At 43.1% G+C, this 20739-nt stretch overlaps 1 protein-coding gene across 1 annotated transcript; it reads right to left on the reverse strand.

The window, feature by feature from the left end:
* Nucleotides 1-713: 713 nt before the first annotated feature.
* Nucleotides 714-15206, reverse strand: LOC141435919 (uncharacterized). Its single transcript, XM_074098756.1, has 4 exons — nucleotides 15083-15206; nucleotides 14677-14890; nucleotides 2835-2906; nucleotides 714-942 (listed from the first exon to the last, which is right to left on the reverse strand). The coding sequence occupies exons 1-4, from the start codon at nucleotides 15204-15206 to the stop codon at nucleotides 714-716; spliced, it is 639 nt and encodes a 212-aa protein (XP_073954857.1).
* Nucleotides 15207-20739: the final 5533 nt, after the last annotated feature.

Below are 20739 nucleotides of genomic sequence, written 5' to 3' on the forward strand. Positions count from 1 at the left end.
AGCCTATGTGTTATTTCAGAGGTTCAGCTACCTACATACTAAAATTCATGGCTTAAGCCCAACGGTTGTATTTTCAAGATTTTGTCCCTAGGTATCCCGTGGAATATCGGGGTCAAAAAATCACCTATGTTTTTTTCCAGAAGTCCAACTACCTACATACCAAATTTCATGAACTCTAGCCTAGCGGTTGTTATTTCGAGATTTTTCCCTATCCCGTGGGAATATCGGGATAAAAGTATTCTATGTTTTTTAATTCCAGGTTATAAACAACTTTTTACCAAATTTCATCCAAATACCGTCCAGCCGTTTAAGCGTGAAAAAGTAACAAAACATACTCAACTTAACTCACTCACTCACTCACTGACAAACTTTAAATTTTATAATATTAGTAGGATGTACAAAATAGTCAAGTACCGTATTGGATTTTCCATTTGTACTCATGACCCAAATGCGTAAAAATGACTATTCTGACTAAAACCAATCATATTCTGACTAAATTTTAGGTCAATTTCTATAAAATCTAAAGTGAGCTTAGCTTAGGAGAGGGTCGCAAACCATACATAGACCAGTTGGTACGAGTTGGTTGGTTGGTATTAGCCTCATTTTCATGGTCGTCATCTCGCATGCTTTATATCGACCGACGAGCCTTTATGCACACTTCGAGACAGGAGGCATACGGTGACGACCGGCTGGTTATAGCACGAGCCTCTCCGCTAGCTCAGCTCTCGTGACGCGAGACGCGAGACGCGAGACGCGACAGTTGACACTGACAGGTAGTGCAGGTGGTGCAGGCGACGCAGCGCGTGCGCCGGCAGCGCGGCCAGCCCGCAGCCGTCCAGCGCCAGCCGCGCCAGCCGCGCGCCCCCCTCGCCGCCCTCCGCAGCGTCCTCGCCCGCCAGCGCGCCCGCCGACACAGACTCCAGCCGGTTCGCCGACAGGTTCCTGCGCACACGCCGCACCGTCACCAACAAACAACCCACGTCCACCCCCGTACCGCCCCCTGGGCCACCCATTTGCATATCGATTCAATTATCACGCATTTTAATATCTAACACAACAAACAACTAATAACATCTAAACATCATCATCAACTATCATCGTCATCATGTTTAATTATAACATCTGCATTTATATAGATTGCAAGCAATAATGAATGAATTGAATTTGTATGGCAGAGCCGCACGGCAAACTACGCATGTTAAGAGTGAGCTAACCTGACTAAACTGCCAACTAGAACTAACTGCTAACTGCTAACTAGCACTTATTGTTGATTGTAACAGACCGTTAACATAATGCGCCTCAATATTGACGCCATTACTGGCTAATTGTCACAATTCATAATAATGTAAATGTTGTTATAATGTATTGTTTTCTCTGAGTCTATAATTGTTCAAAATTGGCTATAAAAACAACCTTTCTAAAATATTTTATAAAAAAATAATGGTTTCTAGGGGAAAAAAAAATATGAACAACAAAAGTTATGACAGCATTACATTATGATTGCGAAATTTGTGAGAGTAGATGCGCACCGAAAAACGTCAATGTGGCTTTCTGAGAAAATTTTGGCTTGGCGTCATCGACGAACACGTTCTAGCTGACAACTGCAAAAGTCTTTGCGGATGCCGCGTCGGCGACGCCACTCTACTGGTTAGCGAGTTTACAGCCGCACTGTCTGGGTAGCGCTCGTTGGTGCTTCAAGGTGGCTGTGAACTCGGACCGCGACGAGGGTCAAAGGGCGAATGGCAGCCGGCGCGTGGCGCTCGTAAATTAGGTACAATCGCCGACTGTGAGAAGGCACTAGAAGGCCGATTTTTGCAGTCACATTTGTACAAATAATATTCAACTTGCTTTTGAAGTACAAGGAAAGTACGAGTATAGTATATTAATTTTGATACTATATGAGCAGTTCAAATCCAGCGAGACGCAACGACGTTGCATTTTTGATTTCATTTTCTACTAACGTGAAAAATGTTGTGTCGGTGTAAATTGATTCCGAGTAACGATATAATTTAATTTAAGTTCTATATAGTTTTCTGCGATAAGAAGACACGATAACACAATATTTACCTTTTACGAACGCTTTTCAAGGATTTTCAGAGTGACAGACGCACGCCCATACACTTAGAAATTGTTCGTTATGGGACGTCCATACATTTAAATAAACCTATTTACTCGTATTGTGTTATCGTCTGAAAGGTTTTCGTGTGTCGCCGGTGAAGCCTGCGCTAAAGTCCCGCCGCGAGCCAGACGAGCTCCGCCAAACGGCTCTATTTACTTTAGTACTTAGTTTTACTGCGTCTAGGGGCGAGTAACTTCTTGCGTTTAGTGTAGCGAATCGAAATAAAACTATCCAATCAAGGTCATTACCGGCAGCGGTGCCGGCGCCGCACTGCGCAGCCCGTAGGCCGTGGGCCGTGGGCCGTGGGCTCACTGTGGCCACGCTCGGTATCGTACATACGACCGACACAACTATACTAACGTTCCCACGCAAATCACCATAATATTTGCACAACCATTAAATTAAAATCGTTTCTCTGTTCCCCCCTTGCTTGCTACGGTCTGTGCTGAGTTTATTCAGACAATCGGCACAGGGAAGTCGAATTGTAAATACCGAGTAGTCTCCGAAAATATTTGTTTTACTTACAGAATACGATCCACTCGGAACAATAACGCATCCATTTAGTTATCATGTTCTATCCTTCTGTTTGTGTGTTTCTGTGTACTCGTTGCCAAATATATAAGTACAACTGAATCCGTAGAAGAACATTTGTTTAGTATACGCAGTGTATAAGCTAAGCATGTGGTGTGTTCTGCAGCTGTGTGCGTGCACTCACAGGTCGCGCAGCTCGGCGGCGGGCTGGAGCGCGTCGCGCGGCAGCGTCGTGATGTTGTTGTGCGACACGTCCCTGCGACAAACGACATATTCAAACATATAGTCAGGAGTCAGAGCTTAGCTGAATCATAAAACTAATAAATGAACTCTACCTATTCAATTTCTGTATAAGTTGCAAAAAAGTACTGGACTGGAGCGGCGGTTACATTACATCACCTTTAAGAGGCTTGCGCTTTCTCACTGTCTCACGCTCGTTTTAAATTTTCTTTAAAAAGGTCAAAGGCACATTAATTAGTAAAAACCATTAAGAACAAAAGCGAAAAACTTGTCCAAGTCTCATTAACGGACTAACTCGAGTGCCAATCTGAGAAGTTGGGCGATTGGATCTGAGGCGTTCTATAGCGCTTCCCGCGGGACTCGACAGGGGAAAAGGGGAGGGGAATGACGATTTACGACTATTGAGTGCACTTGAGTCGGTCGTTAGCTCGTAAAAGTCGTAGAGCTTTAATTGTAAACGGCGTCGGGCGGCAGCCGCGCCGGCGGTCGTAAAGCCGCCGCTAAGCGACCGCTGACGGCTGCGGCCGCGGCGCGGCATAGTGCTCGCGGGGGGGGGGGGCGCTGGCTCTCGCTGATACAGAGACCGACGTGTCCTTTTACAACCTACGCAACTTCTACAAAACATTATGTACTACGATTTACTCCATAACAAAATTGCAACGCCTCTTTGTTTAGTTTACGATGGGGGAGAAGCGTTTTTGCAAAATAAAAAAAATCGGTTAGCCAATATTACATATGTAGATGTGTTGTGTGTGTTTTGCTTGTGCGTGGCGCAGCGCATCCGGGTGAAAAGCGCCAGCGACAAAATTGATGACAAAAGCCGAACGTTTTCTCTACGGATTCCATCCTGATATTCAGCGAATACGAATAGGTATTGTATTCATATTCGTTACATCTCTAATTGTAACGCATGCATAAATACGCGTGTACGTGTACAGTCACCAGCGCCAATATCTGACACAACAAAACGTGCATAAACATCTGATACGACTCTATTTCTAGGGCCGGTTCGACGTGTCAGATATTATTACACGCTTCGCTGTGGCAGATATTAATGCAGATAGCCTAGTCTGAAATTCGAAAATCGAAGTTTGTATCGTACCGTCCTTCTCACTCTCGTATTAAATAGTGAGTGTCAGAGGGACATAACGACAAAAACTTTTATTTTCGAATTTCGGAGTAGCCCCGCAGATGACTGTAATACTGCAGACGTCTTAGTGCTGGTCGCTGTCCTAGTAATTTTGCCACCTTTGCTTAATGCAGTGACTTATATTCTTAGTACATATATATCGATGGCTTAATGTCATTAGCAATAAAAGTGACAGCAAGGTGTCATGTATAGGGCATTAACAAAAAAAAACCAGACGGACTGCATTCCAACTGCAATGTGAGCGTTTTTGCCCAAGCAATTCAATTGCAGCCAGCGTGTAGTTTGCGTGCAGTTTGTGGGCGGCAATGAAAATGTACATGCAGTCGGCAGTTGCGGTTGCGTTGCAGTTGGAGTGCAGCCCGTCGTGCTGGCCCTGGGCCCTGGCCCGCAGTGTCGAGGCTGTGCTCTCCAGGTGAACGTTACTTGGCTACGACCGCACTGAGCCGGTCGCTGGCACGACAACGTAGGGTAGGTACATCATTTGCATCCGTGCCAAGTAGGTAGGTATCACAGTCGCAATTTTTCCTATTATTAGAATATGTTTCCACATACGGAAACAGATGTCCTGTCCTATGTGATAATACATGGGGCATACATAATATTGTGAAACTAAAAGTTGTTAGTTTGTGTGCGGAACCCGCGCGCGGTGCTGCCGCGGGTCGCGCCGCGCGCCTCGTTATTGGCGCCATCCATCATCACCCCCTCCCTCCCCCCTCTCCCCCTCCCCCCTCCGCCCGCGACACCCGCGAGGTTCATTCACAGCGGATTTAATTTGCTTGCCGCGATAGTATCGGCCGCGGCGATTGATCCCGCACTGCCCGCGCGACACGCGGCCCGCGGCCCGCGCCCCAGCCGCCCCACGCCCGCGGGCCGCGCTGGGCTGCCCCACGACTGCTGGTAAATCCCGGAGAAATAACTAAGTATCGTAAAGTTGTAACTTTCACGAGTATTCCCACAAGAACCTTTCATTCCCAACTACCTACATATCCATATCTAAGTATCGTGACATTAATTCTAGCAAGATTTAAGCTTTTGTTAAAAATTACACTTTTAAATACTAAACTTACTAAACTAAACTTTTAATACAAGACTTTTTTTGCTGACTGTACTTGAATTGTCACCTAAACATATACCTCGTGCGTAAACTACACGTGCCATTAACCGTTGAAGAGTTCCGTTTTGTGGAGACGATCCTGGACCACTTCACTTTCAAATTATTGCATTGTTGCCAGATTTACATAAATTTACCAACGTGAGTATACGAATTTTCAGCTCAATCGGATCCCAGGAAAAGGTTGAAATAATCAAACCACAACTTGTGCATTACTAAAAGCCTAATTTAGATAAGTACAAGAAAAGTCGCGCAAGTTGCATTACACTTCGAGGCCGAGGCCGAGGCCGTAGCGCCAGCGAACACGTTCGAAGTGGTCAATAGAACGCCGCAGATAAATAAAAGTTTGTAAATAGCACAGCCGCTATTCCACTGCAAACGAGACGACTTACAAATTCAATTACGTACACCTAAATAATAAGGGGGAGTATTTAAACGCACATCAAAAAAGTCCTTTTTTATCCAAAAAAATCCGAATTCACATCAGAATTACTGATTGCACAGCAAAATACTCCACTCAAAATATTACGTAATAAACTGCAAATTATATTCGTGGCGTACCGCTATTTATCTTAAAGTAAAGCATTTTTATTATTGCACAGCTATATAATAATGACTAACGCACATCATACCTTGTATGATTTGTACCTCTTTTTATTTAAATATAGCTTCTATTTTTGCACATCAAATGTATATACTTTTTACATAACCAGCACTAGTAGGGGCCAAATTATTTTCTAAATAAATAAGGTTCTGGCGCTTCGCTACCGCGGCGCGCTCGCTTTGCTCGCTCGGCTCGCGCGTTGTGGTCGCAATTGTACCTAACGCTCCTTCTCGCTCCGCTCGTCGTCGTACCTAATTTTCCGGTGCCAAACTGACAGTAAAAGTTATTTTGCTATGAAAATGAGTATGATCTACGCACGCTCTAGTTAATTTACTGTGGAGTCAATATTTTTGCTGTGCAGTCAGTATTTTTTCACCTCAGCACCTCAAACAGGCAGGTTTTGCTATGAGAAATCAGTGAGCAAAATCGAATTTTGCTCACTCCGTGAGACAAAGTAACTTTTTAATTATTTTTTTAAAATGCTGGGTACAGTGTTGGGTCTATTCACTAAATTCCAAATATTTGAACTTTACTTTGATCTGTCATTTCACTTCAACACGAAAAAAGCGAGAGATAGGATCAAATGTGTTGATTACAATCTTAAATTAAATTTTTGGTATTATAAATATAAATTACATGACAACGAAATATTTCCAAAATGTAAATTTTCCCGATCTTTTAATAAAGTATGCAACCTCGTTGCACGAAAGCCGCTTCTCTTGTTTTTTTTTTATAAAAGAATTCCGTATACTGCCTCTACAGTTGGAATAAATATTTGTTAAATTGTATGAATTTTTAACAAATCTATTTAATGTTTATGTAATATAAATCTTAGTAAAATTCATATTTAAAGGTTTAATAGCATTTATAATAAATTATACGTTTATTGTCCAACCTTTTTAATGACCCCAAGATGACGCTTTTTGCAGTATTAAAAAAAAGTGTGACATTAGTACAAGATCAAATTACAATGCATGTATTGAGTATGAGATTTGTATTGTATACCTACTGGACACTTTGTTATGGTTTTAAATGTGATTATTATGTTTGTTTCCTAATAATCGGATTCTATTTAAAAAAAATGTGTTCGTTTTGTAAACAGGTAGGTACATGGAGTTTTATTCTTATGTTACATTTAAATTATGTTCTCGCTGCTGAGGTGAAAAATTGTATGTGTCACACGAGAGCAAAGTTTTTTTGCAACTCGTATATTATTAATCCCTTGCTGTTCTCAGGATTCTAACCTAGAATCACTCGCTGACGCTCGTGATTCAATTATAGAATCCTTCGCTTACTCGGGATTCAAAATCAACACTCGCAACAAAAAACAACTTTGCTCTCTTGTTGCACAAATAACTATTGATGTGATTGTAGTATTTTTGTATAGTTTGTGTTGATGTAGCTATAATTTCGAATTATCTGCAGTACTAGTTGTGCTAAACATTTAGTTTATTTGTATTGAAATAATTGAATTGATGTACAAAGGCATATTAATGATGAGAATAAATTGATAGGCAATTATTTATTTTATGTGCAATTAATAATATTCCAATAATAAGTATTCGTCATGTCACGCATAAGTAAAATATTAAGTGTTAGCTGCCACAACTTTTACACGCGTTAGTTGCCCCGGCCCCGTGACATGGCTAAAGAGACAAGCGAATTTTGAAATTCTGAATTAGCAACTGTATTTAGTTCGGTTGCTTTGGAGGTCATAAGCATTAGACGCAGAAAAGTATCGATGGGCGCGTACTCGTATTGTGCTGGGTCGATGGGTCCAGCGTCTGCGGCCGGCGGTCGTCGCCCGCCGGCCGCCGCCCGCCGCCAGCCGCCCGCCGCCCGCCGCCAGCCGCCAGCCGCCCGCCGCCCGCGGCTCATCTCGACCGCACGAGATGTATCTCGATCTCGACCGTTCCCATCCCAACCCACGTCGGTTGCATTTCCATGTAAACTTTAAATCGATGCCGTAACGCGCTCTCGCTCCCAGCGTGTGTCATTACATTACGCTAACGACGCGCGCCGACACTGAAACTTGTGAATGAAAACATGGCGGCGGTGATACTTGCATTCACGCGGCGTAAATTACGTTTCATTGAGAGTTGTTTTCATTAAAACTTTTCTTCTTCATTCTGTCGCGTTCGTTTCCTCTCTACAATGATTATAATGCGACATGGTGCTAGTAGTACCTAACCTACCTTTATGTCTTGTACTGGGCACGTATTTGAATATCGAAATTTAAAATATCTAAAGTTAAAACGTCGACGGTCAAAATATCGAAAATCAAAATATCGAATGATCTAAATAATTACTGTCATTATAATCGACGTCAGGAATTCCTAAAACCAAAATATCGAACGGCTAAAATATCGAAAGTTTAAAATATCTACAACCGAATGATCGATATATGTTAATACCGTTATGTGTTATATGTAAATGTAATATCGATATGTGTTAGTAACCGTCAAAAAACCAAATATTAAAATATCGAAAATTGAAATAGCGAAGTATATTTAATATCAAGAAAAAGAATAGAATAGAACTCGATTCTGGTTTTGGTCACGGTTGAACCTAACCGCTTCTCCTCGCTGCGCTCGTCGTCGCACCTAATTTTTAGATTAGATTACTTAGTACTAGAATTTAAAACTGAAGTCTGATTAATTCAACCGAAAAGTTAAGGTGCGACGACGAGCGTAGCGAGGAGGAGCGTGTTAGGTTCAACTGTGGCCAAAGTTAAATTTCGTATCAATAATCGAGTATTGTACCCTTCGGTATTATGGACATTCGATATTTAGAATTTCGACCTTAGAATCGTTCGAAATTTTTGTGGAAAACATTGTAAATTAAATTTAAAAAAATTAAGTAGGTTCGTTTCTTGTACGGGGATCCTCTATAATTATTTTAATTAATATTATTTTGTTTTTTTCTTGTCATAGCGGCGACAAAGTCGATCTTGTGGAAAACATTTAAACTTTAAAAATTAAATTAAAAAATAATAGGTAGGTAGGTATTGATTATTTTTGATAACATAATGGTTATGTTATACATCATTATGTATCAAGTTACAGCGCTTTGATACAGACAGATGGACAGCTAAGCAACAAAATAGGGTTCCGTTTGTCGCTTTTAGAATACGGAACCCTAACAAAAAGTGGCACAATGTTATTGCGTGCTATTATTGAACATGTATGAAATGTAACTAGTGATCTAAAGTATTTATTATTCACTGAATGCTAGATTTGGCTCTAGAGGCGAAAAAATTAAACGAATTACAGGCAAAAAGTACCGGCGCGCGTCAGGCGAGGCCGCTGCCGCTGCACAAAGTACAGCCGCGCGTCAGGCGAGGAACACTAACTGAAGTACCACCTCCCCTCCGGCTCCGGGCTCCGGTGTGCACGGAGAGGAACCTACTTCCGATCGCGAACACTCGCTCATCCAGTCGTACGAAAACCGAATTGTTCGTAATATAATAATTTGAATGGTTCCAATCGTCTTGGTTCATTGTCGGCCGGCGCTCCCCCCCCTCGCCCCGCTACAAGGCAGCGCTTTACTTTATGAATGGCTACCAATTACGACGTAACACTTGCAGATCGAGAACGAGAACGCAGCTGTGTACTGAAACTGAAGGTACAACCGCACGTACCCGCAGAGCTACTACGAAACTCGAAACTCGAAGTTCGAATCGTACCGTCCCTCTCGCTCTCGTATTAAATAGTATAAGTGACAGAGGGACCGCACGACACGAACTTCGAGTTTCGAGTTTCGTAGTAGCCCTGCCGACTCGTATGCGCACTCATCGAATCACGCCAAGTAAATATATTTTTGTTTGCACGCATAGTGGCATGAACGAGTGTGGCGTGAAGGACTTTGTAACCTTTGGTAAAATATAGCGGTCCTTATGTGTCGGCACAGGCACTATTAGTCCGCCTCCAGACAGCGGGTCATACTTCTCCGCTCCTCGCGTCACCCTTATCGCTCATCTCGCGTCAGCCGCACGCGCCCGCGCCGCGCTCTGTATCCTTCATGCGGCGACTTCACCCATTAACTGTTCCGAAATAGCCGTCTCTTGACGTGCGATGTAAACGGCACGTCGAGTGGCTCTGCTTTGAAGTTGACGCGAACTAGATCACTGGATTCCTGCCGCGCTGGTGATGGACGAGCGCGGCGCGGAGACAAACGACCGCCGCCCGGCACCAGCTTCAAACCGCGTATCCGTGGATCTACATTGTTGCAACGGCTAATCAATTATGTTTACTTACGAAGTGACAAAAAGTTATGCTCGTCAGTTAAGCGTGATATTGTCAACATATGTAGACAAAAGTTTTGCCAGCAATATGTTGACAGCAACTTAGGAACATGGGGCTTTAGTTTAATACAATATGGAAAGAAAGAAAGAAAGAAAGAAAGAAAATAATTTATTTATAACAGCAATGACACATAATAAGTAAAAATAACAATAAGAAGTGTTGCCGCTATAAAAAGGTCCCGGCTCAGCATATCGCTGGTTGAAAACCAGCACTGGTCTTCCGCCGGGCCACAGGAGAGTGCAATTACGGAAAGTCACACAAAACAAATCAAAGTGAAATCAAATACAAAAATAGCTACGAGACAATATGGATATTGTATAAGAAATGTTTGGGCCGAATTCTGGGGTTTAATGTGCGCTGTTACTTTAGTTGATGGAGGCAATTTCAGATCACTTTTTAGGACATTTCTAAATGTCTTCACTTCCTGTTTTTCTGGATCCATATTTTATGTTATTTCGCTGACGCCTAAAACGAGCGTCCTCAAATAATAGAGTCGTACCATTTTACTATTATTTTACCTTACTTTTTAGCTAAGAACTGTTTTGCGCAATAATGTTTCAGCCTATTGTACGAAAAGTAGGTACTTACTTAATTCAAATATTATGTGTCTAGCTGATAGTGCTTTTATTTCTCAACGCGATAGTGCAGAGCAAACAAGGCTGTGAGTCGTTACTGGGAACCTTCGGCCCCGCAATTATTGGAGTCCAATTATAGAGACGCTTTTAGTACCGAGGGCCAACGCGAAGGGCGGCCTCGGCGCCGGGCGCGGGCGGAGCGGAGCGGCAGCGGCGCGGCGGAGCGGAGCGCCGAGCGGCTATAAATAGTGCGTCCTGCAACCGCTGGTCGCTGCGGGGCTGCAGCCAGCACGCGCTGCACCCGCGGAGCACCACGCGTTGGCCGAGCTAGCTAGTCGTGGTGGCTTGTGTGCCGAGGTGTTAATAACATCCCGTCGGCGGCGCGGTCCCGCGTTAATAAATATCCCCCGCGCGGCGCCATAAATCACGCGCACTCTGTTTGCTCCGCACCCCGCGCCCCGCGCCGCCCGCCGCCGCTTCCAGACGCAGGGTATCGTTTATAAGCAGCTAATATCAATTTTTACAGCTGCGGTTACAGGAATTTTCTGATTTTTTCTTCGTATGTCGACGCTCCTGGTCAGTGACCGAGAACAACGTGGCGGCGGCCGCGCGGGGCGGAGGAGCACCGCTGCGATCGGCGCCGGCTCGTAAATCAAACGATTAGTTAAATTAACTGCTGATTACGATGAACAAACGCCCCGCGCGCCGCCGACCGGCAACACGGAAACACTAATCTTGTTAATGCAGTGTTAAGGCGTCAAACAAACATCGTTATAGAGTTGTAAATAAATTGTAGCATTTGTTCAGAAGTCGGTCGCGCCCGCGCGGGTCCCGGCGGGCGCTGCTAGTCAGTGACGCCGCCCCCCCCCCCTCCCGGCTCCTCCCCGGGGAGCGCACTATCGTGGTCGTGGCGGCTCCAGCCCGCGCCGATACGAGGAAAATATTTATAAGTACTGCTAACTGCAAACAAATTCATGTCGCGGCGACGCAGCCGACAGCTTGCTGACTCAGGATGTTCACTAATGTTACGTGCTTGATGTTGAACTTTGGTGACGAATGTGACGACGACGGACGAGAAACCAGACATTGAATGATTCGTTAACATTTAAGTACCACTTATCATATAATCTTATACCTTTGAACGACCTATGCTTGTATAAACATTTATTTATATCGTGTATCTCGGAAACGTCTCCAACAATGTTAACGTCTGCTAGTAGGGACATTCAGGGGTGTACAATCGATCTGAATACATATATATAGCTTAGTCCTGTCTCTGGGAAAACAGTTGTTTTCGAATTATAATGGTTTACATTTTACGTGCGATATAATCGGTAATTTCGATTGGTCTAAGGATCCGAACTTGAAAAAGTCTGCACCGGTCTGATAATTGAATAAAATGTATTTTATAATAAATTTAGTAATAATAGGAAGCTACAATGTGTCTCTTATCGACAAATAAAGAATATTAAAATAGATCATAACAATAATTCATATCCCGCGGGAACTTTACAATTTCTCGGGATATAATCCTATATCGTGTTTGAAGTCGCGGGCAAAAGAAACGCGTAGTACTTTAACGGTTTCCAAAATTCTACCCCCGAATCAGCGAAATAGGGTTTCAAAGTTGGTACGAATTATGATTACTTACGTAAGTTGATTTTTCAATTCAAAAATTTGCACCATCTGTCTAAAACAGAAAATAAATGTATGTTACCAAATTCAACGCGAGTAAAGCCGCGGGCAAAAGCAAGTTTATTGTAAAATACATTCCATTCTATTGTCAGACCGGTGCAGATTTTTTAAAGTTCGGATCTTCTACTAGATATTTAGCTCTGACATCAGTGTAGTGGCTCGGCGGTGGCGGTATGGAGTGGCCTCGTTAACGCTCTGCTCTAGAGTTTGAGTCTAGGTCTCGGACGCGACTTAGTTTTCTTATTTTACTTTTTATTTATACAGGGTGAAAGGAATATACCTGAAAATCGAAAATGTAAATATCGATGGTTAAAATATCGACAGTCAAAATATCGAACCTAACCTAACCTACTTTCGACATTTAGACCGTCGACTTTTTAACATTAGATATATTAATTATCCATTATTATTTTTTTTCAGATACGTCCCGGGTGGAAACGATAATTGATCTCACTCGATTATTTCTAAACTTTACAAGATATCGAAAAACTGAAAAACAAGTGCTTCACGAGCCCTACCAACCGGTATCAATAATAGGTTACAGAATAAAAAACCTTCCATACATTCAGTACGGCCGCGGCCACTTGGTACACTCATCTCTTGATAATACCATAGCAAGTACTTAAAGCCTAAAACCAATGTTTTCCATAAATAATTTTATCTCGGATCGTGTAGCACTTTCAGGATCAGCAACCAGTTTTTCGATATCTTGTACACTATAAGCTATAAGTAAGTAGTTTAGAAATAATCGCGTGAGATCACTTATCGTTTTCACAATAACAACTCAAATAACAGTAAGTTTTCGTTTTATTTTTAAAGTTTATTCAATTTCAATTAAACGATTAAGAAATACAACCGAGTGAAGCGAGTACTTCACGGTACTTAAGTACCCTCAATCTTTAATCCCTCTAATATTATAAATGCGAAAGTTTGTAGTCTGTTTGTTACCTCATCACATCTAAACCGGTATACAAGTAGTTTGAGTCCGCGGAAGGACAGTTTTTATTGCGAAAAATTGCATATTTCCCGCGTGATAGCGATAAATGAATTCTACGCGGACGGAGTTGCGGGCAACTGGCTAGTTAAAACATATAAGTAAATGTGTCAAAAATGTATGCAGGTACATAAACAGCAACAGTGCGGTACAGAAGTTGTTTATTGTTCTTATAACCCAAAGTCAAACCAAATCCTGCCACCGCCCGCGGCTATGCTATGGTCGGAGTCGGAGTCGGAGTTGCAAGTGCAAGTGCAAAATGTAGAGCGCAGCGCAAATACGCTTGTGCTGATAAATGACAGCACCACTATTTATAATATATTTCTATATTTGTGTACTGCCGTACCCGTCCTCCAAAAAATAAAAATCGTAATCACTTGCTCTGTTAAAGTTCCGTAGTACTATTTTTAGAGATATTTGTAACTCTCGGTACGCGGGTCAGACTCGCACTTGGCCGGTTTTATAATTTGGAAAATGAACAACTGGAATAAAAAATCGTTCTAACATTACTTACCTCCTATAATGTTCGGCCTTCTCCGTACACTACTCAGCTCATGTAGTTCAAGAACAATTTGAAAGATAGAATTCCTAGTATAAGTATCTCTACGGTAGGGTTTTAGTGTTTTGCTCCCAGCGCGTCTGCCGGTCCCACATGGGGGCCACGGGGCACCAGGCAGTAGCCCTACGACTCACAACCCCCGCCCCCTGCGTCAGGGTCCGCTCTAGCTCCTCTCGACCGCGATCAGGTGGACAACGCGCCGGCGCCGGCGCCGCTCGCTGCAAAAGAGTTCAACGCGCGACGCTCTGCCTGCGCGGTACGTATTTGTCAGACCCACAGATAGCCTACCAATGATGAATATGATTAGATAATACTATTTAACATGCGTGGGATTAGGTATGTCCGCTAAAACTGTACCTAACTAGTTGCTGTGCTGTCTGACGGTACACTGACGGCAGCGTCGGTAGCAGTCGTGTTCATTTGCAAGGTAGAGCTGCGAGTTGAATAATCAAATGCGTCATAAACTCGTTTATGATAAAGTTTAGTTTACTATGCAGCGTGCGTGGTCGATTCTGACACGGAGATGAGACAATAGTTCTATCTGGGGCGGAGTAGATCCTTCAGCGCCGAGCGTCGATCTGGGCTGGAATGTGGATCATTGGATCATGCGAACTTACGTATGGATACGGGTCGCTGGAAATAGCGTCACAGCAATAAAGCTTATCTTTGTGAATGAGAGCTGCGAGAGTAATCTTTCATCTCCCTAATGTATTAAGCTTTCGATAATATGCGCTACACTCGCGGACGTCACGCGTTAGTAGTGGACTAGTGGCGTGGGCAGCGGTGACACTCACAGCTCGAGCAGCCGCGCGGTGAGCGGCGGCAGCTGGCGCAGGCCGGCGCCGCGCCAGCCGCGAGCCCGCGCCCGCGCCGCGCCCGCCGCCGCGCCGCACGCGCAGCCCGCCGGCAGCACGCCGCACGCCTCGCCCTCCCCTCCCCCGCGCCGCCCCGCCCCGCCCCGCCCCCGCCGCCAGCACCAGCGCCAGCAGCGCCGCCAGCCGCGGGTCGCTCATGTCACCATCCCCGCCGACACCGCACCGTATCAGTATCACTCACACCCCGCGCTCAGCGAGCTCGACTCGACTGTTAACGACCAAGCACGACGCACTCTCGGGTCGCGCGTCGTCGGAGCCACGAGACGACGATGTCGTCACAACAACAGCCGTCCGACGGCGTGCAAGCGTCGCTCGACCCTGGTACGACACGTGTGCCCGCGTGTGTCGCGCGGCGCGGACTGGCGGCCGGAGGCGCCCTCCCCCGCCCCGCCGCCCCCGCGCCCGCCGCCGTCGCCGCGGAGTCTGCGGCGCGTCCTCCTCCGGTACATTCATCTCCGCGCGATCCCATCTCTCCGCCGAACCCTTCGCGACGAAACTACGTTATCATCTTAACCGTAAGAACATTCGATAACAGACTCGATACCAGCTTTTCTAGCTCTATTTAAATTTCAGTCAATTAACGAGAGATCAAAGTTGGTTTTTGCTGCGTAGGATCCGATCCCACGTTAGTATTCTAAGCGTTGCAAAGGTTTTTATTTAATTTTTTATATAAGGGGGGTAAACGAGCATGAAGGTCACCTGATGGGAAGCAATGACCATCGCCCATGGACACCTTTCAACACGAAAGGTATCACAGGTGCACATGAAACTACCGTGAGACTCACTCATATTAAATATAATGACCCGGATAACTCACGTCCTTAAATTGAAACATGTCGAGCTAAACTCGATTTAAGGACGTGAGTTATCCGGGTCATTATATTTAATATTTAGTATCACAGGTGCGTTGCCAGCCCTTTGAGAGACTGATAGGCTTGTTTTTTAAAGATCCCTGAGCTGGTTCCACATTTTAGTTGTGCGTGGAAAAAAGTTTTGCTTAAAGCGGACGGTGCTAGATTGCCAATCATCAAGGTCGTGAGGATTAAAGACTCGATTTACGAACTTTGATCAAGTACACGCACATCACTTTTCCCAGGAAGCGAGAAAATATAAAAAAAAAACTTATAATCAGACGTACAATTAAATCATATTATTGTCCTACTGCTTTTGCATGTTTATGGTTATTTAATAGAGCCATTTTAATGTATAGGTATTTAGATTAGACAATACTGAATGCTCCCCGGCTTATTTTATTTCCACTCTTGCTTTTGCCCGCGACTCTATCTAAGATTGGTTTATCGCTATCCCGTGGGAACTGTGCTTTTTTTCGGAATAAAAACTATCTTATGTCCTTCCCAAAGTCTCTAGTAAGTATGTCGTTATATTCGTGTAAATCGATTGCGGTTTAAACACGAAAAGGTTCGTAACAGACTGACAGATAGATAAATACTTACTTAATATTAATACTTACTTAATAATTGTTCATTTCGTGTTGTATGTAATTTGCAAAGTGCGAATAAATATTTCTATTTCTATTTCTATTTCTATAAGCAGAATTACTTTTGCGTTTATAGTATTAATAAGGGAAGAGGATATCAGAGACTGCCGCGGGCCAACTTCTTAATTCAGGCACGCGCAAATACCTTCCAGGCGATGGGGTTAATGTACGCTCAGTAAATGTCGATTCGGAATGTAGGACAATAATGGACGACCTATGGCAACTTATGGTAAATGCCAAATTACATGAGGATACGAATTTTCAGGTCGTACATTATTGTGGTACATTCCGGGTCTACAAGTATACTAAATCATGCTTTTTTTCAGTTTTCAAACCAATAGTATAACTTTAAAGGGGGTGAGGGGCGCTCGATTTTCAACAAAAATTTGCACTAAAGTTGAATATTTCGCAAAAAAGCACTGTAGCGAAGTACTTATATCGTCTTTACAATCCTAACGATAATGACTTTAAAAGACATATCCAGCGATACCCCACACTATTAGGTTAGACAAGAAAAAAATATACGCGGAGAAAGAATCATTGTTCATTTCGCCAAAACTTTGCCGCGGTTATCTAATACATGTTGTGGTTAATTTTTGTCTGAAAAAACGATGATAATTTAAAACTTATACGAATAAGAAATTGTATAACAGGATAGTTTGAAGAAAAAAAAAATCCAACACGAACTGACCGCAAATTGGTTGACCATAATTATCTTAAAAATTGCAAAATGTATTTCTTGATAATTATGTACGTTCCGTCTACTTTGGAGCCGGTTGGATCAGCTCGTGATGATAGCAACGGGTATGTATTATAATACCGATAAACGAAAGACCGAATTTCACAAGACCTATGGACGGAAGGCCGAATATTAAAACGTCGAATTGATATATGACCGAAAGTTTGAAATCCCGAAAGTACATTTGACCGGCAGCCTAAAACCCGAAGACTACAATCCCGAAGATCAAAATACCTACACTCGAAAGGTCGAAAACTCATAATGCCGAACAGTCATAATCACTACAAATAAAATAATCGACAATCAATATATCGAAAATCAAAATACCGAAACTGCCGTTATACCAAAGACGAAACAAATATAGCAGGAAAAGATTTGTGCGAGCGAGCGAAGCGAGCGAGCAAGACGGTTCGCAGCAGAAGCGACTCGGATAGGTTAGGTTCAGAAGGCTAAGGCGGGAACGAAGCGGAGCGGAGCGGAGCGTAGTTCCCGCCTTAGCCTTCGATGTTAGGTTTTTTTTATAGCAGGCAAGATACTTAACTGCCACTAAGAAAGTAGGTTGGATAAGATTCAACAGCAAAGATCATTTGTGAAGCAATATTATTCGGGCTGCTATAAAAAAAAACCTAACATCGAAGGCTAAGGCGGGAGCTACGCTCCGCTTCGCTCCCGCCTTAGCCTTCTGAACCTAACCTATCCAAGTCGCTTTTGCCTCGAACCGTCTTGCTCGCTCGCTTCGCTCGCTCGCACATATCAAACTTTTTTTTACTTTCGGGTTTTCGTACTTTCGGTATTTTGTACTTTCGGTATTCTGAATTTCGATTTGTTAAGTGTCGATATTTCGACTGTAGGTAATATGATTTTTCGGTATTATAATACCAACCCATTTTCGGGATTTTGTACTTTCAGTCATTTAAAAATAGATATTTCGACCTTCGGTGTATCGGTTGTCGGTATTTTGTACATTCGGTATTCTGAATTTCGATGTGTTATGCGTCGACATTTCAACTGTAGGTATACTGATTTGTCGGTCTTATAATACATACCCATCCATCCATCCATCCATCCATCCACCATCCACCCATCCATCCATCCATCATCCATCCATCCATCCATTCATCCATTGATCCATCCATCCAATCTATCCATCCATCCATCCATCCATCCATCTATCCAACAATCCATCATCCATCCATCATCCATCCACCCATCCACCCATCCACCCATCTACCCATCCACCCATCCACCCATCCACCCATCCACCCATCCACCCATCCACCCATCCATCCATCCACCCATCCACCCATCCACCCATCCACTCCATCCACCACCCACCAACCTGTTAGTTTAATTTTAGTAAGCAAATTTAAAAAGTAAGGGCAGCGGACAATAATGGATTTTCATCCAGCCATCCATTCATCCATCCATCCATCCATCCATCCATCCATCCATCCATCCATCCATCCATCCATCCATCCATCCATCCATCCATCCATCCATCCATCCATCCATCCACCCATCCACCCATCCACCCATCCACCCATCCACCCATCCACCCATCCACCCATCCACCCATCCACACATCCACCATCCAAATTGTCAGTTTAATGTTAGTAAGCAAATTTAAAAAGTTAGAGCAGCGGACAATAATGGATTTTCATCCATCCATCCATCCATCCATCTATCCATCCATCCATCCCATCCCCATCCACCCATCCATCCATCCATCCATTTATCCATTGATCCATCCATCCATCCATCCATTCATCCATTCATCCATCCATCCATCCATTCGTTTGCCGCGCGTGCGCTCCGCGGTGAACGCTTGTTTAATAGTTCCCTACGATTACCTAACGCCACGTTACGCATAAAAAAATAAATTACATACATGGTGGTGCAGTGTAAAATGTAAATTATTTATGTCTACGTCGAAAAACGACATAGTCAAATGCAAAGGGTCCTGTGAAGCTGTCTTTCATAGGAAGTGTACCAAAAACTGTAAATATTCATAGAGAAAGAAATGTGTGACGACCTGTGGTAAAAAGGCGAAAGCCCAGGCCGATCAGGGCAGCAGGTGGTGGCAAGCAAAAAGATAAACGTGAATCTAACGAAACATCTGTAGAAGTCCTGCTGAAGGAAATGAATAGTAAACTGGAAGTTATATACAAGATGGAGAAGAAATTGGAGGAGATTAGCGAAGCAGTAGACTTCTATGCTGAGCAATACCAGAAATTGACAGAGTTCAAAGATTCAGCGGAGAAGAAAATGAAGCGTTAGACCAGAGAATACTTACCTAGAAAAAATGCAATAAAGCATTAGAGGAAAGAGTTATGGAGCTTGAGCAAGAGAAGAAGCAAAAAAGTGTGGAAATCATTGGGCTGGAAAAGCAGGATGGCGAAAACACTGTAGAAGTAGTAAAAATATTTGCTAAAAAGCTAAGATTAGAACCCGGCTAACATAAAAGAGGCAAAGAGGGTAGGCCGAGAATCATCAGATAAAGCTAAGCCGCAGCCAATCATCGTTAAATTAAAATGCAGGCGTCCCGGGATAAGTGGCTTCAAGTTAGAAAGACCTCGATCACAATAGCGACGTTATGGTAACGAGAGTACAAAGTCTATATACGTAAATGAGGACCTACCGAGGTTCAAGCGTCAGCTACTTTGGTCAGCAAAAACCAGCTCAGGGGTATATGCAAGTATGTATGGGTACAGGACTCCAATATACTGGCTAGAAAAGAAAACGAAAAAAAATCTATAAGATAAGATGTGAAAACGACATAGATAAGATCCCGGCATAGTGTTTATAAAAAATACCTCGTAGATACACTACGTGATTTCTCTACGAAATAAATTTCAACGCTCTAACAGATATATCGTCGGAAGTGGAATATATACGTCACTATAATATAGATCTATGGAGTAAATCAAATTATAATAAAACACGTAAAGCTCATATTTTACATTTAAATATAAGATCGCTGCGCAAGCACTTTAATGAATTGCTAGTTTTAATTAACCAAACCAAAGTCCAGGTGGATGTTGTTATTCTCTCAGAAGTGAATATTAAAGCAGATGAGGTATCATGCTATAAAATAACGGGTTATAATACCTACTCTAAGACTAGGCAGAACGCAAGAGGAGGGGGTTTATTAGTATATGTGAGACATCATATTGATTTTCACGTCGAGGAAGTAGATCAACTGGGTATGGAAGTACTATATGGTATACTTAAAATTGAAAATAGAAAAATTAATCTATTATCTATATACAGACCACCCCAAAAGAACAAGAATTTATTTATACAACAGTTGAAACTGCTCATTAAAAGTATACAAAAAAATGAAGACTTAATAATAATCGGAGACATGAATATAGATTTGTCCAATGACAAGATGAACGCATATACGATCAACTATAAAAACACCCTGTGTGGTTACGGCCTACAGTGCGGCATACCAAGTACTGAGATAACGCGTCAAGCTATTGTTAGCGGGAGCGTTGAGCGATCGTGCATAGATCATGTATGGGTGCGAGAGAGACAACTACAAGTCAGGGATGCGCCTGCGACTGTGAGTGTGATAGAGTGTGGGATATCGGATCATCATATGGTAGGAGTAAGTCTTGACCTTGACCGAAACCAATGTTGTAATACCTTGCAAAACAGTAAGCAAATTGTGTTAGACGATGAATTAGTTAAAAATAAATTAGATAATATTGACTGGTCACAGCTGTTACTGATTATTTGC

The sequence above is a fragment of the Choristoneura fumiferana genome, chromosome 15 (assembly GCF_025370935.1).
Source record: "Choristoneura fumiferana chromosome 15, NRCan_CFum_1, whole genome shotgun sequence".
NCBI lineage: Eukaryota > Metazoa > Arthropoda > Insecta > Lepidoptera > Tortricidae > Choristoneura > Choristoneura fumiferana.